The 19,453-nt window shown below is 40.5% G+C and overlaps 2 protein-coding genes across 3 annotated transcripts in view; one reads left to right on the forward strand and one right to left on the reverse strand.

Moving 5' to 3' along the window:
• KLHDC1 (kelch domain containing 1) overlaps nucleotides 1-200 on the reverse strand; it is a 24,770-nt gene extending 24,570 nt beyond the window's left edge. The window contains exon 1 of the mRNA XM_026051481.1: nucleotides 28-200. Within this exon, the coding sequence (XP_025907266.1) occupies nucleotides 28-129 (102 nt within the window). The 5' untranslated portion in view covers nucleotides 130-200. The remainder of the gene's footprint in view (nucleotides 1-27) is intronic.
• Nucleotides 201-434: 234 nt separating this feature from the next.
• On the forward strand, nucleotides 435-18,450 carry POLE2 (DNA polymerase epsilon 2, accessory subunit). Of its 2 annotated transcripts, none has more exons than XM_026051543.1 (19): nucleotides 435-504; nucleotides 2,801-2,901; nucleotides 4,682-4,757; nucleotides 6,236-6,313; nucleotides 7,349-7,442; nucleotides 8,644-8,718; nucleotides 9,535-9,618; nucleotides 10,188-10,244; nucleotides 10,638-10,686; nucleotides 11,408-11,480; nucleotides 12,086-12,258; nucleotides 14,265-14,354; nucleotides 14,546-14,600; nucleotides 15,043-15,102; nucleotides 15,201-15,278; nucleotides 15,708-15,816; nucleotides 17,481-17,657; nucleotides 17,857-17,924; nucleotides 18,317-18,450. In XM_026051543.1, the coding sequence occupies exons 3-19, from the start codon at nucleotides 4,693-4,695 to the stop codon at nucleotides 18,333-18,335; spliced, it is 1,404 nt and encodes a 467-aa protein (XP_025907328.1). In that variant the 5' UTR covers nucleotides 435-504; nucleotides 2,801-2,901; nucleotides 4,682-4,692; the 3' UTR covers nucleotides 18,336-18,450. The 2 variants fall into 2 exon arrangements, with proteins under 2 accessions (XP_025907328.1, XP_025907327.1); XM_026051542.1 differs by lacking the exon at nucleotides 435-504 and adding an exon at nucleotides 1,459-1,558.
• Nucleotides 18,451-19,453: the final 1,003 nt, after the last annotated feature.

The raw sequence follows: 19,453 nt of genomic DNA on the forward strand, positions 1-19,453 counted from the left end.
CCCCGCGCCCGCCGCCTCGCGCCTTACCACGTAGCCCCCCCACACGTAGAGAAAGTTGCCGTCCACCACGGCGCAGTGGCCGCTCCGCTCCTCGGCCACGCAGAACCGCTCCGCGGGGCCCGCCGCCATCTTGGGAGGAGGAGGAGGAAGAGGTGGAGGGCGGGGGAGGGAGCGGCCGGCCTCGGTGCTCGTGTCCCGCCGCCGCCCCGGGCGCTCCCCCGTCCCCTCCCGCCGCGACGAGAAGGGAGGAGGGCCCAAAGCGTCCAAGGGGCGTCACGGGGCAAGGGGCCGCGGTCAGACCTCGGCTGTACCTGCACTGTATCCCAATACAGATATATATTAAATTACTCGAGTTCCTCTTGTCGGTGCTACAGGACTTGTTTTATAGTTTTTGTGGTTTTTTTTTTTTTTTTTTTTAATCAATCTGCTCTTAAATCAGCCTGGAAAAGCCTTATGTGGCTGCCAGTGCTCCTGCCTTTAGAACAACAGCCTTGCTAATTCCAGGTAGATGCAGTTAAGCTGAACTGAAAATAAAGCCTGCAGCTCTTCAGAATGAGGTGCTAGTGGAGCCTGTGCGAAATGAGTGCTTGCCTCCACATACAATGACTCCAAAAGTTTATCTATCTATCTATTTATTTATTTATTTTCATGGGGGTGGGACAGATGGCTTTCTGCAACAGGAGTCTGTGGCTCCCCCAGGAATACCTTTATATCTCTGGTGGGAGGCTCACAGCTACCTAACAAACCCCTAGGTACAGCGGGATGCCTAAGATGTATATGTTATATTGCAGAGTTTGGCTGTGACCCCCAGTATTTTTTTTTCTTTCTTTTTGTGTGTTAGAAGAGGGTTACCTTCCTTTGCCAGATGAGACATGAGCTACATACCAAAACTAGTTTTTCTTTACAAGCAGTAATCTTGGCAAAGGGGACATTGGTGTCATCACTGAGTTCACAATTTGCACCTAAAAATACCTGCATGTCCAAAAATGAAGAAGGGGSCCTATTTCCTGCCCCAAATAATCGCGAACTGCCGGAGGGCGGCTTCTTGCCTATGGAAGGTTGATTCAGCTTCATTCCTGAGCTGCCTCCTGAATGATTCAGCTGCAAACACACTACAGGAAATAGGAAATATATATATATATATGTCCCCCATATAGCCTATTTCCTATAGCCAGTTAATATACATATATATGTTCATACCCTTGGCTGTGCTGCACAGCTTGGGCCTGGAGGGTGAGAAAATAACCCCACAGCGGGGTGACTTTATCGTGCAACCAGTGCCAGTCTSCTGCGTTTCTATTTATTTTTATTTTTCCGTGATCTCCTCAAATTATTGACATGGAGTTTAAAAAAAAAAAAAAGAAAGAAACCCAAAGTGCCGTTCGGGGGGCGGGCGGTGGCCGCCATGAGGCGCCGTCCCGAGGCCTCCGCCCGCCCGCCGCGGGGCCGGGCCGGGGCGGCGCGGCCCCGTTTGGCGCCAAGCGCCCGCCATGGAGCGGCCGCGGCTGCGGCGCCGCTTGGGCGCCGCGTTCCGMGTGCGCGGGCTGCTGCTGCGCGCGTGAGTAGCCGGGAACTACGGACCGGGGCCGGGACCGCGAGCCGAACCGGGACCGGGGGCCGGGACCGGGCGGGTCGCGGGGGCAGGTCCCCCCACACGGCGCTCCCGCTGAGGCGGCTTCCCGCCCAGAGCCTGCCCGCAGACACCCTGCTCGGCCCTGTAGCTCCTATTTGTTTTCCTSTCGGGATCTTTATTGTATATTATTAATTCTATTTATTTATTATTATTGTAATGACATTTTATATTTTGTTAAGCTTTGGGCAACCTCCTTATCCTYTCCTTAGTGTGGAGCCCCAGTTGAGGGCACCTGGTCACCATGATGGGGATGGCTGCTCACCAAAATGCTGCTTTCGGTCGGCCCATGATCACAAAATTGCCCCCARCTGCTGCTCTGTGGTCTGAGGGCGAGGGAAGGACTCCTGATTCCCGAATTCCYCATTCTCACTTTGCGTGTTGCCCCAAATCTTGTTTTTATTAGGGTGTATAGGGGCGGATAGGCTTGGAGGGGAAGTCTCATTTTAGACTTTTAGGCCTAAAAGATGGTTGTAAAAGATGGAGGTGCCACACAAGGGTGCACAGCGTTAGGGTGAGGGACAACAGGCACGAATTAAAAAGCAAACAATGACCCCAAACTATTCCCTGTAAGAACAGTTAAATATTGGTTGTCCGGATATCGACCAGTGGGATCTCCCTCATTGTAAATAGTGATAATTGGCTTGGCAGGGCCCTTAATAATGTGCTTTGAGGCTCTGCTTCCAACAGAAGGTTGGACTATATAATCCCAAGGTCCCTTCCAGCGTGGACTTCTCTCCAATACCATGGAAAAGCAGCTCACAGCTATAACAGCTAAATGCTGGGACAGGACCCAGACAGGCTGGGAGATTCCCATCCTTGGAGATGTTCCAGGTTGGACTGGACAAGGATCTGAGCAGTGTGACCTGTGTCCCAAGTCCTGTTTGGAGCAGCAGGCTGGACCAGGTGACCTTCAAAGTCCCTTCTGTGATTTAATTAAAATTAGTCTCTCTCTGCCCTCTTATTGAACAACCTTTTTTTTTTTTTTTTTTTTCCATTTGATTTGATTATTTTTTTGGACTTTAATGCAGTGTTACACAGTGTTGTTTGTACTTTTTTAATCATGAAGCATTCCGTGATTGTGCGCGCATCTGCCAAGATTAGCATAGTTTATATAAACTTCAGGGAATATTAATTGCTTTTCGAGCTAACTTTCTTCTTTCAAATTAGGGATGCTATTAACTATCTTACTGAAGCTCTTCAGTCCGTCAATGAAGTGGAGCTTGAAGATGTAATTGAGAATGTCATTGATGCCATTGAAAAACAGCCTTGTAAGTAAACAGTTTTCTTCCTAAGCTTGCTAATTTTATCTTGCCCTTATAATGTTATTTAGAAAAAGATAGAGTTGCTGGCAGCTCATGGCATTATAACAAACGTAACTAAGGTGTTATCTAATCCACCAGGTTGATCATGATAAATTTATTTGTGTACTTCTTGTTTTGCTAAATACTGAGGTTTGTCATGTCAGCAAAAGGTAATATAATTTTGCCATTTAAAAAGTTAAAAGTCAGGAGGTATCATGCTGTTCTCTGAGAAGCAAATTTCTTCAGTGCCAGCTCAGAACAGCATCTGACTGGATTTCTGTGGGCAACTTTGATCTCAAGTCATAGCTTTAAGTGTTAAAATAATCGAAAGGRAAAAAAAAAAAAGAGAGAGAGAATTTAATTCATCCTGCTGAGACTTCATCATCTCAGCAGGAGTGTTGTATTTGGAGACTACCTACTGCTAAACTAGGGCATAATACTGTGCTTGGCTGAGGCACACGGATAAAATGTCCCTGCTCCTGAGTGAGAGGTGCCCATGAAAGCACAAAACATAACAAGTTGTAGCACCTTTAGCTGTGACCCATGGCTGAGGAAGGTAGTGCTGGTCCCTGACGTATATGTGTTTTTGTAGATACAGCTCGTGAGAACTGGGAGACCTGGGCTCAATTGCATTTTCCACCCGAGAAGGTTGAAATTCATAAAAGTGTGATCTAGATTGGGGAAACCTTTCAGCTTATGCTGTAGAAACTGAATCAGACCCGTGCTGCACATGTATTTGGCATATAGTGTTCATAAACAATATAAGAATGTAGTTTATATGTGCATATAGTTTAACTAGAGCACTCAGTATAGAAGAGAAGACATCTCTATGTTCTTAAACTAACCTTGGGAAAACAGCTGATGGCTGATCAAGCAGAGAGTGAAAGCAGTGTAGAGAGCTGGTCCTGATCCAGCATAAAGCCTGGTGGTACAAATGAACTCATCAGCATTTTAGAATAAATTTGAAGCAGTACAAGAAGTTCTAGGCCTAGCATAGTACCTACAGTTAGTGTAGTCTGATAACAGCCCTTGTTCAATATGGAATTTTTTGCTGTAAATTCCCACCTTGTTCAGCTACYTGCAAGGAGCTGGCTGAGAAGAAGGTAGGTGTACAGTTCCAATGTGCTGTTCCCTGCTGTGACTCCTTGTAGCTCACTCAGAGCTCTTTTGCTCTGCTATTCAGCAATATCTTTGGGGCATAAAGTTTTAAGTCCTTTGGTGAATCTGTGCATTTGTCTCCAAATTCAGCAACACGTTAGTATTTAGCRAAGGTTTTTGAATGTCAGTGATCAGTTTAACATCCATAAAGACAGCCATGTGCCTACCTCGAAGATTGTGTTAAACTCTTTGAATACTTATTTATGACAGCAATATGTGTGATAATGTTCTGGAACAAAATTAACCTCCAGAATGTGAAAGCTCATATCTAACACCTTTGTAGTATGTTTGGCAGCTTTACGTAAACTATAATTATTTCATTCTCCGCGTTTAGCGAATTAGTGGTGGGCACAGTATGTGTGTGGGTTATTTTTTTGCAGAGAGGAGTCCTTCTGGTAAGGAGATTAAGTAGTCTGTTTGTAAAATTGATAGAGAAAACAGTACATGTCATTAGCTCTAGAAAATATGCTTATTAGTGTCATCCTSTTAGGTAACTGAATCATTTCCATAAAATACTGAGAACTGCATACATTCTTACTTATCACTTTCCATAGGCTTCAGTTTTAATCCTTTGAAATGTTCYTTTCAGTGACATCTAATATGATTGAACAACCCACAGTGGAAGCAGCCGTCCAAGAATGTAGCCAAGCATTAGATGAAACCGTGTATGGTGACATTATTTTTATGTGATGTTTATGGGAGATGGTATGCATTGCCTTATTTCTTCCTGGGGAATAAATGTCAGGCATTTTCTGCAGTGCTACACATGCAGTAATTGCTTTGTGCTTTTGTTTCTTTGATACTGCCATTTGAAGGTTAGTAATGTTCCTTCTAAGAAAATGTATTCCCAAGGATAGGCCTGTAGGGGATTCTAAATGTGATGCTGACATTCTGGAATTAAAACACTGTGGTTATATGCTACATATGATACAAGTTGAATATTAACCAGTAAAATGAATCAATAGCAGTGTTTTAGAGTTAACTTGTTACTTTATTTTATACATTTTATATACATAAACATACTTTATATATACATAAACTGTTTGATCCTTTATTTCCTTCAGATCAAACTCATATCACATTTTCTCTATTTTTTTGTAAGATATCTCTTTTCCTGAAAGCACTTGGAAGACTTTTTCTCCAAGGTGCTTGTTTGTGCTTTTTGCATAGCAGGGTTGTTTTTTGAAAACCATGATTGATTTTCACTCTTTGATAACTAAGCAGAGAGCAATTATTTGAGCTTCTGAGAGCTTTGTTTGTGATTGTAATGAATGTATTTTCTTTAATATTTACTTTGGGTATTGCCATTGTAATGCAAATTGTGAAAAGAAATGGCTTGTCAAGCATGTCAATTGGATCCTGTAATCCCACAGCTCCTCACTGTGAGGCACATTTGTTTTTGACTTTTCTCAGAGTTGTTGGAATCTGTGCAGTGCAGAGAGCCTGAGCATGACTTTGTGTCATGACTTACACGTGATATATTTTAAGCTTCAAAAGTGAAGTGTACACCATATCTCAGTGCAGAGTCCTTCTAAATGGAATAGGATCATAAGGCCAGCCTTAAAATTCTCTTGAACTCTATTCCAGAAAGCTTGAAGACAAAGTTTTCTTAGAAATGTACTCTGAAGCCTAGGACATCACTGTCTGTTAGGCAGYGATGGATGTCCCGTGCTTGTGTGTAAGCCTCAGCAAAGGCTGACATGATAATTTTTATCTACTCTGGTAAATTTGATCCAATTACAGTAAGAGAGGAACAAATGGCATCAGAGGATGGAGTCAAACCCTTAAGTAGAAGGGGATATATAACAAGCCCATTAATAGAGTCATGTAGAGTCATGTAGAGTCATGAACATCTGTTGTTTAAATGTATTCACATGAACCATGCCAAGGCTGTTCTGTTGTCAAAAATGATACTGGAGGGTGTTAGTGGAAGAGGAGAGTATCCCCCTCTCATTTCTAAATAAGTTTCTAAAGAGGTACTTTCTTTGAATTAGAAGGTGCTATAATAGCCAATGAGTAAAGAGGGAAAAGGGTAATAGCATACAGTGAGAGTGCATAAATTCTGTACTGTGATTAAGATTTTCTTTTCTTAGTGTTTCTCTCTTCTACTTCACATAATACTGTAAATGTATTCTCATTTCAGAGAAAATGTTTTCAACATTATCGGGGCCTTCGATATTCCACGTTATATTTATAACTCAGAAAGAAAGAAGTTTTTACCGTAAGTCTTGCATGTCTTGCATATTTTTGCTTTTGTTTTAATATATATGTTTAAATTTCAGTTTTCTAATCTCTCCCTCTCGGGTCTTCTCTTCTGAGCCTTGTGTGAGCAAGTGAGATAATTTTGTTTCATACCCTCTGAAGAGCCAGGCAGGCACTGTGATAAATGATGGCTCATAAATAAATGTGCCGTTGGGATCTCCCTAGTCCAATAGCTTGAAGCCCAAAACTGCCATATATTTAACATGCCATATATTTCTCCTGTGCTGCCTATGATGTTACTAACTCTGAAACGTAGATGTTTATCAGACTATGCTTTAATGCTGTTTAATGAATAAAAGAGACAGAAAGGCTATGGACATACACCAATAAATTTTGTTTGTTTCTTTCTATTTGGCTGTTTTTTTTAATAGATGTGGTTTGTCRGTTGCCTTTATTTATTTCTCAGACAGTAGCTTACAAGTCCCAGAAGAAAGTAGCTGCTGCAAGTTTTGGTTGCAAATATTTTGCTAGCTAAAGAATTTACCTTTAACAACACGCAGCCCAGACACATGCTGAGCCAAAACAAGGTTGTGATTTCAAAAAGTTGGGCTGAGGAATGGGCTTTGATTCTTTTGGCCCTGCAAAACACTCCGTGTTTTTGCAGTAGAAATTTAATTACAGTGTCACTCTCTAGCTTTCTAGGCTWTGAGAAGCAGAGAGGTTCATGTGTGCTAACCAAGAGGAAGAAAATATTTTGTTCATAGCTACTTATAAGACATTACTTCTTTAAAAAAAAACTCCACTGATTTCTGCCCCGTCCATTCGGGTGGAGAGATAGATCTTCAGGATTATGTATTAGAAGAAAATGAAATGGATGTAGCCTTTAGGATGTATAAACAAAACCTCRGAAGCCTTCCTTTCTGAATAAATAAATAAGCAGTAGTAATGTAGCTTTGGGAACTTCCTATGTCTTTCACCTTAATAAGCCACTATTGGGTACATAACCTACCTTTTTTTTTTTTTTTTAACTACGATTTTGTTAAACCTCTTGCAGTCTGTCAATGACCAACATTCCTGCACCAAATTTATTTGGAACGGCCAGAGATAAAGCAGAGTTGTTTCGTGAACGCTATGCTATCTTACAACAGGTCAGAAAAAGTTGTGCTTTGTTTCACGAAGGACAAGAACAGGCTGTGCTTTTATGTTCTTAGACAGGTGYATGCCAGTGCTTTGTGTTTATGTAAGCTATGGTTTAAAGAATATCTGAGTTAGAACAAGATAGACAAGTTAGAACTTGTCAGCCCTCTTGATTAACACAAGCCAACATTATATTTCCTTCTGTTTCTCCATTTTAGTGTAATGTCATAAAAGAGAATTATGTATTTTGCGGCTTGCTCTTGTGTCTCCTGTTCTGTGCTCTGTTAACTAGCCTGACACTGTAGTGCTTGTTGAGAAGATGCAAAGCCTTGGGGAGGGCATAGAGGCTGTCCTTGAAGCATTCTAATTTTGCTTCTAGTTTATTGAATTTGTTCTTTTTCCAATGTTCAAAATGCTCAGAAAAAGTAGCTGTTTGCTCAGCTGACCTGTTAAGTRTTTGTCTGGTGTTGGTGCTGACTGCTGGTGTTGGTGGGCTGATCCACTAGAACATGCTGGTATCCCGAGGCCTCCTCTTTTCCAAGACTACACTGTGCTATAGCCCCTCTTTATCCACCAGTTTTATGTAGGCTCTCGTTGCAGAGGTTTTGTGTTTGGTTGTCATATTTATTCCTTTAAGATCTCTAGAAAAGTCAAGGGGCAGGTCGCTCTGTGGGTGAGGGTTGCCAATGCAGAGAGATGTATGTTCCAAGAGGAGGCCTTCAGAGTGCTTAAAAATATTGAAAGAAGTGAAATCTTCTATAACGGGTTTTCTTGATACTTTATGCAGTTTATGTGTTAAAGTGTCGCCTACTCCTGTTATTTTAAAAAATCTTATTTTGATACACTACCCTGAAGAGATTACCAGCTCTTTTCCACATACTTAGCAGTTAACATAGCATACCTTCCCTTGCTTTCTTATTCCTCCTTCCAAATTGTGAGAAATAACTTTTGGAACAATTACAGATGCACGGTAATCCTTTGGCCTTAGTTTTTTTATGCAGCATTATTGATAATCTATTTCTTAGAAATGTAGCCTAGTCAAAAGAACTGATCATGCTCCCCAAATCAAAAGTTGCTGGATAAAACAGAGTAAGAGAAAATTTGAAAAAAAAAAAAAAAAAATTGTATAGTGGTTATGATGACCTGTCTTTTTGTCAGCACTTTTTTTTCCCTTTTTTTTTTAACTGATTACTTCAATTTTGGTTTCTGCAGAGGACTCACAGACATGAGTTATTTACTCCTTCAGCAGTCGTGATTCATCCTGATGATGGCAGGAGCAAATTTCAGGTGAAAGAAAATATATTTTTTTTGTCCTCAAAGGGAATAGCGCCAGGAATTATACTTTAAGTCAGTAATAGTTCTTCAGTGACAACTTATTTCTTTCCTGCTTCTTTCTTTCATAAGCASTGAATTCACACAGAACTTAATAAGGTCGTGACTTTTGCCTGCTTTTTTCCCATCACAACTTTCTCTGGAGGTCCCTATATATTATATAATTATTRTGTTAAAAAAGCCTGTGTGTATGTTTGTCATTGGATATCAAATGGCTCCTTTTGGTTTTCTCCACTTGTGTGTTCACGGTCTGCTGTCCCTGTCGGGATTGTCCCTCTCACTTGCAACCTGACAGCCCAAAACAAGTTTGTCTAGGAGTGGCAGACAACACTTTACGTTGTGTCACCTGCCCGTCACCTTGGAGTGTCCCTTGTCACCCATCTGAGCTTCTTCAGTAAAAATAATAGTTGTTACTGGGTGAATGCAAGCTGGCCCTGTGGTTCAGATTGGGTCCTCCTCCCCCTCTCCTCCTTATATAGGAGCAGAATTTATCACTCATCTTTTCATTTTTAATACATTTCTAAGCAAAACGAAACAACAAATATTTACTTCCTGAGCATTTCCTTATGCTAACAGCCAATGCTAGAAATCTTTTCCAGAACTCTGCAACGTTTGACATCCTGAAATGTATCCTTGATTTTTCTAATAAGTCTGAATATTGCCATAACTCATTTGTGCATTTGTATGAAAATAGGCACTATGCAATGCTTAAGAATAGATATTTAGAGAGTTTGACTCAATTACTGCTCAATTCTTTGCCTTTGATTGCAGCTTAAAACAGTAGAAACTCTCTTGGGCAATACAGCTAAAGTGGGGGAAGTGATTCTCCTTGGGATGATAACTCAGCTCAAGGAGGTAGGTTATTTTTCTTACTGTGGGATATTTAGGTCACTGTACATTCTACATTATATTAAAAAATGAGATGGTTTAAATTTTTCATCACTCTTGCTTGTATCAAAACAAGATGACAAAACCCACTGTCAGTGGTCAATGGTTCGAGATTCACTCCCTAAAGAGAGGCTTTTTCGTGAGCTATTGATGCTAGTGCATAAGGGAAACACCTTATTCTTCTGAGTACAGAATTTTATAATACTTTATGCTGATAACCAAGAGCAGTTATATTTTCTAGCAATAGCTCAGGGTTGAACCCTGGAGCTTCCAAAACACCTTTTGGACTTGCCATGCATTTGACCATGATTGCAGAGGAAATGCATCAGCAGTCAAAATCGCAGCCTATCCAAGGGAAACTGCTAAAATATAATTATTATAAACTACAGTGGTTTTCATTCTGCCACTGTGCTCTGATCTTATAATAGTAAACACTTGGCTAAACCATTCCTAGATGATGATTGATAGATATTTCTGATTAAACATTTGTGTGTTTGGATGTGTTTTACTTCATTATTTTTTTTCTCTGTTTTAAGGGGAAATTTTTCCTAGAAGATCCTACAGGAGTTGTCCAGCTAGACCTCAGTAAAGCAATATCCTTTATTTGTGATTTCAAACTTGAAGAAATCTCCTACAGACCTGGAAAATTTCAGATAGAACAAATATTTACTTAAAAAAAAAAAAATTGCAACCCCATCTCTTTTTTCTCTCTCTTTTGCAAGTTACTGGGTTGCTGCAGCCCAGTGCCCTTTCACAGAGGCTCAGGACAAGGTTAGCGTTCCTGCTAGTGAAAGCAGAGCGTCTACCTGTCTCTGTGCTGTTTTGGAGCTGATTGCTCAGCTACCAAGCAATCACTTGACTCTTAAGACAGCCTGTGACTTTCAGTGGTGTCCAAACACATCACACCACCAGCTGGAAACCAAACTTTGGAGAACTAGTTTCAGAGTCTTGAGCTACAAATAATATATTTCTTAACCATTCTGTACCAGTTTCACAGTGGGTTATATACTGAATCATGCTTTGTTCTGGCGGAAGGTAAAGCAGAATATTTTTCCAAATTGTAATAAGTTATTCTGTGCTTGGAATGTTGCTGCAATTACATGTTTGCTAGATTTGGCTAAGGAGGYGAGGCTTGTTCATGAACTGGGTTTGTGACTGAGATTTTTGGCCCTAAACTTGCATCTTTCCTACTCTTTTGTTATCATGTGCACTCTGCAGACAGAGCTCTGCAACATCTGTGTTTTTCAGTGTTGTCAATGGGATATGGGCAGGTGTATGCATTTCTAGCAAGGTGTCTTGCGTTTAAAATTTGTGGAATAAACTAAATAGAAGCTAAAAGCAAGAATGGTAATAGGGACAAGTATCCCCCTGTGCCTTTTTACAGAAGGTATAGTCCTTGAGAACGGATAAGGTTTGATGTAGACTTTGTCCAAGGCAAGGCCTGCAAAAATGGTTCCTGTTCCCTTATATTTCCCYTCAGCTGGATTGAGTTGTTTGTGTGGCTGCCCARTAAAACCACTCTAAGAAATGACTGGGGTGAAAAAATACCCAAATTTCTCTCTCAGACTGTTTTTCAGATTGAGTTTTCCCTGGTCTGGTTCACCAGCAGACACTGGTGCTATCACAAGAGAGGGATTGGTGGAGGCTGGGACTAGCTAGACCAGCARTGTAGAGCAGCTGCCAACTCTCTGACTAATGTCTGGGACGTGATGTTATTTGAAAAAACTAAAGGGTATTTTGTTGAAAAATGTCCTAGGTTGGTATGAAGATGAAGTTTTTCATGTGAATGCTTTTGGATTTCCGCCTACGGAGCCTTCTGCTACCACTAGGTATAAACCTGATTTTTGCCAGCCTCACACTATGTGTTTTGTTATGATTTTCAAGTAATAGCATTATTATGTTTTGGTGTCTGTGACATTAAATATGCTAATCTTTCACCTCCCCAAATGCTTCAAGATAAACACRATGTTAAGAAGATTGGCAATGCTGTGACTCGCCTGCCCACGTGGAGTGTAGCTAAAGCCCACAGTCTTAGCAGGAAAAAAAAAAATCCCCAAACTACTCAGTTCTGCATATTATTAATAATTGTCATAAAATGCCATTTTGAATYGCCAGACTAGACAACTATTATATGGAAATAAGAAAAAGGGATGTTTATTTTGCTCAGGGGACAGATATGGGAGAGAACGCAGGACAAATATTACCCTGAGATAATCCGTTGAATTCTGGCAGGGCAGCGCCAGTGTTTTGTGTCTGGATTAAAGCCATTTCAATTCATTGGTTTCTCCGTGGGACACCAAATGGTTACAGATGCCATCTGAGCTATCTTTTATAGTAATAATAATAATAATCAAAAAGGCTCAAATGAGCCATAATAAAACTAGTAATGATCTGGGAAGCAAACTGACTTAACCTAAATATTTTAATAATGTAGAGCCTACTATGGAAATATCAACTTCTTTGGAGGGCCATCTTCAGCTTCAGTAAAGGATTCTGCAAAACTAAAACAGCTGGAGGAAGAAAATGAGGATGCCATGTTTGTGTTTGTTTCTGACGTGTGGCTGGACCAAGCCGAAGTACTGGAAAAGCTTCATACAATGTTTTCAGGTAGGTGGGAACTACTCTGTCCTTGTCCCCTGCTGGGGCTGGGTGCTGCTGTCCCCTCGCCAGGGCAGCAAACGGCCTTGCTGGAGAATTAACTTCCTGACGCTTTAGTTTGCTGAGCTCGTCATCAGGCGATGCTCACGGGAGCCCTGCTGTCCATGCAGGGCAACTGGGCAACGTGCAGCCGAGAGCAGGACTGCTCCTTCTAGCAGCAGCCAAGTGTGGGCTGACGGGATTGTCCAACTATGATCTAAATGTGCTTTTTTTGGGTGCAATAATGGTTCGTGTGACTTTCACATATTTTTAGAGGAGTCAGGCAACAGTTTTCAAAAGTCTTGGTGTTACTGTGTTGTGTTTTGATGAATTTCCATTCTGAGAAAGCTAGAATAAACCCAGCTGCTGCATTTTTTATAGGACCCTGCTGAACTCAAGCTCAAAGCCACCGAGGTCTCATTCTTTTAGTGATAGACCCTACGTTTCAGGGCTGCTATTATGTTTCTTTTGGATCTCTCTAACAATTTTTTAAAATATGCTATATTTTTGCAAACTGACATGTTGTTTTCATAAATCCATAGTTAGTTCCATATTGTTTTGGACAGTAGCCATTGTATGTGATGTGACAAGAATGTTTCACTTGTTTATGAGTTCCTCCTAGGCTTGGTTTAAAGGACACTCCTTACTTCATTAGAGAGCAGCGCTCCCTCTTGAATGCTTTCTGGTTTTAGCAATGAAAACTTGTTGTGATTTATTCTTAAAATATGAGCTGTTCCTTCCACACATCATTACGTTAGTAATGTTGACAGCGTTTGGATAACAAGCATCTGTGAGAGCTGTGAATTGCTTCTTTGTACTCCAGCACACTTGGAACAGCCTGTCCTGTCTGTCTTAGGTAGAAAGTGCAAGAGGATGGCTGCTTTAAAAGGGAAGCAAACAACAAACATAAAATTAAGGGTGGAAAAYGGCTACTCACTTAAAGCAAATTGGACATGAATTATCACACTTGTAGAGAAGTTACCAAGCCAATTTGCTGTCTTGACAAAAGTTGGCAAGATCCTTGAAGCAAACTGAGCCTGGGCTAAGATCGCATATGCTGAAGCTCATTGAACTCAGAGACCTTGATTGGGGCTGTTAGTACAGTGAATTGAACTGGCAAGGATGCACATATGACACTTACTGTTCCAAGACAGTCTGGATTTTTTTTTTAATAGACAAATAATAAAGTTCACAGTTTTAGACTAAAAATAATAGTTGAGAGTAATAGCAAGGGAAAGTAACATTGACTAGACATTTCTCAGATATAAATAATTATATTTGTCAACTGAAATGAAAAACAGTAAGTAAATCTAAGTCTGGGACAGCATATTAGGGACCTGGAACATAGCTTGGAGCATGAGATGAATGCCTTAGTAAATATTTGTATGTTTGTTTTAGAGAGGGGGATTTGGGTTATTTATTTATTTATTTATTTATACTTTTTGCTATAAAGCATGTGTTTCTGTGCAATTAATAGTATTTTGAGGATTCATCAGATTCTTAAAATGCTCAAGCAACTCGAGTTACTGCTGCTTTAATTCCTGAATTAAGCATTTAGAGGAGCCTTTGAACTGGAACGATGGAGAGTGTTTAATAATAATCCCACTTGCCATGCACTACCTATTTTCTTTTCTAAGCCAAGTATGTGTCTTTAAATTGCATCATTTATTATTATTTGTACTTGGTGTAATTATATGACCAGGTCAGTAGTCAGTTGGATGCGCACGGACAGTGTTGGAACAGGGCTTGGAGCCATTCCTGTAGATAATGAAGGGCTCCCTCAAAGTTAGGTTTGTGCTTTGCCATCATCCTGTTTAAGCTAAATAAAGTCTGTATGAAGATGGTTGAGCTGAGTTAATAGCAGCAGAGCTTGAAGTGCCCTTCCAGTTCCTGCCTTTCATGAAATGGACTGGGGGCTGAAGGAGGAAATACTGGAGTGGATGGCTGTTACACTCACAGATCCTCTGTCTTCCCAGGTTATTCCTCTGCACCTCCAACCTGCTTTTTCTTTTGTGGAAATTTTTCATCTGCACCGTATGGAAAAAATCAAATCCAGGCACTGAAAGGTAGGGCAGGCTTTTCTTTGTCACCCACCTACAGTATATTAAAATAGTGATGGCAAAACCATTCAAGAGAGGAGAAAATAAAGCCATATTTTCTGAGTAACACATTTTTGGTGCATTAAAATACACAGGTGATTCATATAATGCTTTTACTATCTAACTGACTATTGTATCATTTTTATTTCTGATTCTAGATTCTTTGAAGGCACTTGCAGATATAATATGTGAATATCCCAGCATTCATAAAGGGTGAGCAGTAAAATGCTATGAAATGGGAAAATTGTTAATATTTTGTGTGAAGCTTTCACTGAAAGAAACTAACAGATCTCATGTTCCCTAATTATTATGAGCTAGCTATGATAGAGTGTTGTAAAAGCCYAGTAAGATTATTTTGGGAGGTTTTGATTACATCCAGAATAGCTTGGTAATGCAAGCAGCTATTGAATGAGGAAAGGTTAAGCTGCCAGTCTCTGGAGCATTTTCCATGTTGACTGCCAAAAAAATATGCTCTCTAGGTGAGCCTTCCCTGCAGCTTCTTTGAAATAAACAGGTTCTGTCTGTGCAGTGCTACTTTGTACACTCATGTTCACGAGTTCATGCTCCTGAGAGTAACTACAGGCATTCAAACTGTAGCAGTTTGGACACATTTAGAATTCTTTTAAATAAAAGCAATATATTGAACTTTTTACAGCAGCCGATTTGTGTTTGTTCCTGGCCCTGAAGACCCTGGCCCAGGTTCTATTCTACCACGGTCAGTTTGATACACCTTTTTCAAATTTTAAAATACTTAGTAAAACAGTTAAAGAAGATAAGAATCTTAGCTCCTTTATTTGTTGCTATTTATTTTAGACCTCCTCTGGCTGAAAATATCACCCAGGAATTCAGACAGTTGGTGCCATTTTCATTTTTCACCACAAATCCTTGCAGGTAACAGTCTAACTTGATGCTTCTTTACTGAATGACTAATTTGTGTGTAGATGTAATGGTCTTAAATTCTCTGAATTATTTCAATTCCTCACTTACATTACCTATAACATTAATATATGAAAAGATCAGTGAAGAAAGTTAACATAACTCCCTATTTTAATTTACTATGAAATAAAGTATTCTGTGCATATACTTTCAAAAACACTGATTGACAGTAGTGCTAAAAGTTAGATAAAAGAATATGAAAAACCTGCTCAAGTGTATCATGTTTTTTGGGAATGAAGGGAAAATGGGAAGTAGTATTTTAATTGAAATGCACTTTTTCATTTTGCTGCAAGTTAGAGGGAGAAGATCAACTTTCTGATACAGACCCTCCTGTTTTAGTGTTTCATTCCAATTCATTTAACTTTGTTAATATTTGCTATTTAGGATTCAATATTGCACACAAGAAATAATTATCTTTCGGGAAGATTTGGTAAACAAGATGTGCAGAAACTGYGTCCGCTTCCCTAGCAGCAACATGGATATTCCTAACCACGTAAGTGAGCCAYGCTCAGCACTTCTTGCTAAGATCTCTTTTTCTGTTCGTCTCGTCTGAATTAAGGGTGCTCTAGGCTGTGTACTTCTTTGCAAAACCTTGTAAAAATAAACAAGTTTCATGAAAGAATTGTAAAGGTAGATGTATAAATGCAGTGTTAGGACTTTGATTCGCATCTTTGTGATAAAATAACTGGCACCATGATATTCCCTGGTGGTGCTGAGTCATTTTGACCGTGCCAGTGCAGGCATCCTTGAATCCAGACCTTCCCAGCAGCTCCCTCCAGGTGCTCATGCACCAGCCACGCACTTTGTACCAGGAAACATTGATCCCTAAAGGGAAGCTTTAGCACAAATTGCCTTTTGAGGCTTGATCCATTAACCAGTGACATTTACAGTGAAGCAGCACGTCAGTGTTTTGAAAGGTCGTATGCTTCCTCTGACTTCTCGCTTGAGGTCTTAATCCTGCTTTTGAATAGTCTCCGCAGCACTTTGAGTTATGATTCTAGTTAATGAATGCACAGCAGGAGCAGATAGAACGTGCTGATAAAATGGAATGAGGGTGATTTAGGCAACACTGGCTCTCTGCAGTGACCAACTCTCTTTCTATTTGTTTTTTACTTGGTTTGGTTTTGAATTGGCAACTTCCTCTTAACTCTTCCCTGTTCCTCCCTTTCTTCTCTGTGTGCATGTGTTTACTCAGGTGCATCTATGCACCAGAAGTCGCCACTCCTTCACTCACAGAAGTTTGTTTCTTGTGTTAGGAGAGGAGGAATCATGAAGAAAAATTTTCTTATTGCAACACTTGTTTTCCAGTATCTGCAACTACAAATACTGGGCTGCTCTTGCATGCTTATTTTTTTTTCAGTCTTTTTTTTGCCTAAATGATCAATTATTTAATTATACCATCAGTGCAAAAAGATGAATGGGAGAAGAATTAATAATCTTTTTAGGCTTCCCACAGGGTTAGTGGGCTTATGCTTTGTATAGCATTCTCTTTTCACCAGTAGACCTTTTTACCAAGTTGGATCCAATGAGATCCATTGCCCTTGTGTGACTAATTACAGATAATAAAAGTTTTCAAGGAGCTTCAAGAGCCAAGATTCCTTGGGCAGAATCCGCTGGATGAAGGGAGTTCACAGGGCTTGGGTAGTGYCTAGGGCAGGGCAGCTCCCTGAACAGCAGGCGAGGGAATGGAAATTGTGAGGAAATCGGAAGCTCCAGAGCAGGGAAAAAGCTGTGTTTAGCTGTGGTGAACTGGCGTTGTGAGGAAATTAAACAGAAGCTCTTGGAAGGAAAACACAGCAGATCCTGTGCTTTGTTGGAGAGTCCTATCAATGGAATAGTTGTCATACAATTTATTCAGACTGCCATTATGTGAAATTAGAAAAAAAAAAAAAAAAAAAAAAAAGGGGACCTTAAGATATTGCCTGTTAGGTTGCAGAAATGGCTTTGTATTAACAACAAACAGCAGCTGACTGTTAGGACAGCTGCTGCTTTATTCTAAAAAATCATTAATGCATTTTAAGGGAAATGCATTAAGAATACTAGTATCTCCAGGAACAACACTTCTTTCTTAACTGGGCGTTGGTAACTGCAATTGAGGCTGGAATATATTTGGCTAGAAAACAGTTCAAACTAATCTAATATATTTTTATCTTGCAGTTTGTAAAGACTATATTATCACAGGGGCATCTGACGCCACTTCCACTTTATGTTAGCCCTGTGTACTGGGCCTACGACTACTCCCTGAGGGTGTATCCCTTGCCGGACATGCTGGTGATCGCAGATAAATACGACCCTTTCACTGTCACCAACACTGACTGCCTTTGCATAAATCCCGTAAGATTTTCGTATCGATTTCCAAAATAATGTTTCACTGGATTTCTGTAATCATTTAATTTACAGAGTGGAATCATTTAAATACTAGGAAAATTAGTAAGTGTTCAGCAGCCAAAGGGAGGGCAGCTATGTTTAAGTGTGTCTTTTGCTGTGTGTCTCCTGTTTCCTATATGCAAGTGTGGTATGTATTTCTTTACAGGGTTCATTTCCAAGAAGTGGTTTTTCATTCAAGGTGTTCTACCCCTCCAACAAGACAGTTGAAGACAGGTAAATATGTTCAGTTCTTTATTTTARGCAAATATATTTTTATTTGTTGACTTTCTAATTCTCAGAAGAGTCGCACAAAATCATAAAAATAGAGTGAATGTTCTCTGATTCTACTTCCTGCCTTGCAGCAGAAACTTTGTTTTTTCCCATGTGGGGATATAATGCCCCAATATATGGGAACTGATAATAAACTGATAATATGCATGTGACCTTTACTGGAATATAGAAAATATCATACCACATAGCTTTGTTGTGGTATTTAAGTTTTAAATAAGTCTTTAAATAGTTTTAAAAAATCATCAAGTCTTTCATATACCAAGAAATGGAATCACGTGTTATTTATTGTGTACTGTTTTAACAAACTAAATATTGTTTTTCTTTGGTATTTTCAGCAAGCTCCAGGGTCTCTGAATTTCTGCAAGACTGCAAAAAAAACGATAAGCATTTGCGAAGTTACTGTAGTACTTGTTTTAGATGGATTGATTTTATTGTGTATTAGTGACTGAGTAAATGTCAAAGCTAAAACTGGTATATTTTGTAAATAAACTTTTATAGGTAAAGTTGTTGGTTAGCTTTGTCAGTAAAACGTAGAGTGGCAGCAAGGTTGATTTGAAGGACAGAATAGAAAGATGGCAACTGAGAACCAGATGCATATATATCAAATAGGAAGCATCTATTTATTTATTTAAGAATATAAATAGAAGTTTGGTTCTCATCACACTGAGTCAAACGGATAGCTGGTTGCTTCCAGCAGAGGCTGGAAAGACAGGMTAGAATTTTGCTTTGGAAAGTTTAGAGGAGATGGATGAGGTATTGACCGCTGGTGGCAGTTCAGGTTGTGGATTACACCGCATGGACAAGCCAAGAAGAAGTAAAACAGGAGGAAAAGACAGTTTCCTTGGATTGAGAGAGAGGATCCTCTCTCCCTCTCGTCAGCTCTGGTGAGGCTGCACCTGGAGTATTGGGGGCAGTTCTGGGCTGCCCAGCACAAGAGGGATGTGAAACTTCCAGAGATGGTCCAGGGGAGGGCAACGAAGATGATGAAGGGACTGTAACATATAATGAGGTGGGACTAAGTGAGCTGGGCCTGTTTAGCCTGGAGACATTGAGAGATCTATCAACATGTACAAATACTTAACAGGAGGATACAAACTCTTCTGGGTGGTAGCCAGTGACAGGACAAACCTAGGCAGCTCCATGTGGCCGTGAGGAAGAACTTGTTTGGTGTGAGGGTGCCCAAGCCCTGGCCCAGGCTGCCCAGGGAGGCTGCGGAGGCTCCTGCTCTGCAGATCTTCCCAAGGCACCKGGATGTCCCTGCTGGAGCAGGGCCTGCGCTGGGTGATCCCTAGGGGTCCCTTCCAACCTCAGCCATCCTGTGGGTCTGTGAAACATCTGCCACAGGTTGGGTGGAGGCTGCTGTGCTCGAGGGATCACGCTGAAGGAGTGACCAGCCGGGAAGGACAGAATGAGGCTGTAGCCTTCTATGCTAGTGTGTGGCTCAGCTTACACCACAGTGCCGCCAAACAGCG

The sequence above is a fragment of the Nothoprocta perdicaria genome, unplaced genomic scaffold, assembly GCF_003342845.1.
Source record: "Nothoprocta perdicaria isolate Ctin4 unplaced genomic scaffold, notPer1 scaffold_76, whole genome shotgun sequence".
NCBI classification, from domain to species: Eukaryota; Metazoa; Chordata; class Aves; order Tinamiformes; family Tinamidae; genus Nothoprocta; species Nothoprocta perdicaria.